This window comes from Lemur catta, chromosome 12 (assembly GCF_020740605.2).
Source record: "Lemur catta isolate mLemCat1 chromosome 12, mLemCat1.pri, whole genome shotgun sequence".
Taxonomy (NCBI): Eukaryota; Metazoa; Chordata; class Mammalia; order Primates; family Lemuridae; genus Lemur; species Lemur catta.
The window spans coordinates 90570545-90572478 of NC_059139.1; the positions used below are offsets into that span (position 1 = coordinate 90570545).

The 1934-nt window shown below is 47.1% G+C and overlaps 1 protein-coding gene across 1 annotated transcript; it reads left to right on the forward strand.

Moving 5' to 3' along the window:
• Window positions 1-883: 883 nt before the first annotated feature.
• On the forward strand, window positions 884-1200 carry CTXN3 (cortexin 3). The gene has a single exon (XM_045565856.1). The coding sequence runs from the start codon at window positions 884-886 to the stop codon at window positions 1127-1129; it is 246 nt and encodes an 81-aa protein (XP_045421812.1). The 3' UTR covers window positions 1130-1200.
• The last annotated feature ends 734 nt before the right edge of the window (window positions 1201-1934 follow it).

Consider the following 1934-nt stretch of genomic DNA (forward strand, 5'->3'; position numbering starts at 1 on the left):
TGGCTCAGGCAGCAGAGGAGCATCAGATCTCCCCTAGTCACGTCTGAAGTGAAGCAACACTTTGCTTTGTTTGTTTTTCTTCTCTGTATAGTTTTCAAAGGGTTTTCACAGACATTCATCCTCATTACAGCACCATGAGCGATGCAGGCATTTCTACTTGGCTTTTTACAGCGTAGTGACTTCTCCAGGGCCCCACACTCATTTAGCAGTAGGCTGAAGGCCAAAACCAGAGCCCAGAACCTGATGCTGCCTGAGAGAGTTTTCTATGTTAAGCACTTTTTCTAGCCTCAGTTTCCTTGCACGGGGGCTATGGAGGTCCCTGCTTCCGCAGAGCTTGTGGCAGAGTGCCTAACATATGTCAAGTTTAGCCAGCACCCTGGCACACACGTGGTGCTCATTCAGTGCTACCATTATAAGAATAATGTGCGAGCGGTATTGTTGGAGGGAGCTGGAAGACACTTGGCAGGGGAGGCCGGGTTTGGACGTCAGGTTGACAGCATACCCTGGGGTCAATGTTACCTCGTACATCTCTCATCTCTTATGTTATAGTTGCATTCCCTGGCCACCCCTCCTGGCCCCAGGGTGTTCTTCTGAGAACAATCTGGTAATGTCATGCAACAGTAAAATATTTTTCTCCATAATTATACAGAATTAAGCAGAGATGGTGAAAAAGAAAGCTGGTTTACAGAGTTCTTCTTCTGTTTGAAAAACATGACTGTGAGCCTAGAAAATAAGGTTGCTACTTGACTGCTATTGCCTTCCTTCTCTCTCTTTCTCCCTGCAGACAACCCAGCCTCCACAGGGTGCGGCCGCCATGCACACCGCAGACTGACGATGGACCACAGGGACACCCCAAGACCCCCTGCTCTGGCTTCCCTGGACCATGGACGGAGGACAGCCCGTCCCTTCGCCCCTGGTGCCCCTTGGGAACGTGCCCTCAGATTCTAGCATGTCTCTGGAGCAGAAAACGACATTTGTTTTTGTTATTTTGCTGTTTATTTTCTTGGGCATCCTTATCATCAGGTGCTTCCGGATTCTGCTGGACCCATACCGGAGCATGCCGACCTCCACCTGGGCCGACGGGCTGGAAGGCCTGGAGAAGGGGCAGTTCGACCACGCCCTGGCCTAGCGGCACGGGGCAGGGTCCCCTCCCAGGGGGGAGCACCCCACGCCCCGGCGAGGATTCCCTGCAGTCAGTGTTCTCAGCAAATCACATTTTAACAGTGTCTGGTCCTGGGACCACAACTCATTCTGGGTTACACACATTCGAGGATGTTGGAAATGGAGGTTTATATTACTGACCAAAAATAAGAAGGTTTAAATTTCTATGTTTGCTCAGTGAATGAATATTAGTGAACATGTATGATTATGAAATCAAGAGCATCAGTACTTACCGAGACTTTGTCACAGAACAAAGTACTCTCCTATCTGACCGGAGAATACAAGACTAGAAAGGATCCGATAGGAATCTGGTGACAAGGCCAGGAAGAGCTTTCCTTGCTCTAGTCCTGCCTCTCAGTTTGTTACTCCGCGGCCGTGTGGGTCCGGAGCGGAGTGAGGAAGACTGTGCTGATGGACCCAAGGTAGCCGCTTGTTTCTCCTGAAGCTGGAGCAGGGGGGAGCTTCGAAGACATGCTTCTGTCCTTCGTAAATATGAGTGAGAATGATGTTTTGCTTTTCAAATAAATCCAAATACAAAGGCTACAGAGTTTTAAAAATTATTCAGCAGGCCAAGTATACTGTATGTATTCATATTATTAATACTATGTGTAGAAGTAGCTATACGTAACCTGAATTTACTTTCTTTACATGAATAATTGAAATATAATAATAGGTTGCAAGTGCAGCTTCAAGTTGTTTTTTTTTTAAATAAAAATTGAAAAAGTGAATTGTTTTAGAGGAGAAGACTTTAACAGTCGAAGGAGGAATGTGTG

Excerpts from the sequence above, each read along its gene's own strand:
- CTXN3 (XM_045565856.1), top strand. The coding sequence starts at position 884 with ATGGACGGAGGACAGCCCGTCCCTTCGCCCCTGGTGCCCCTTGGGAAC.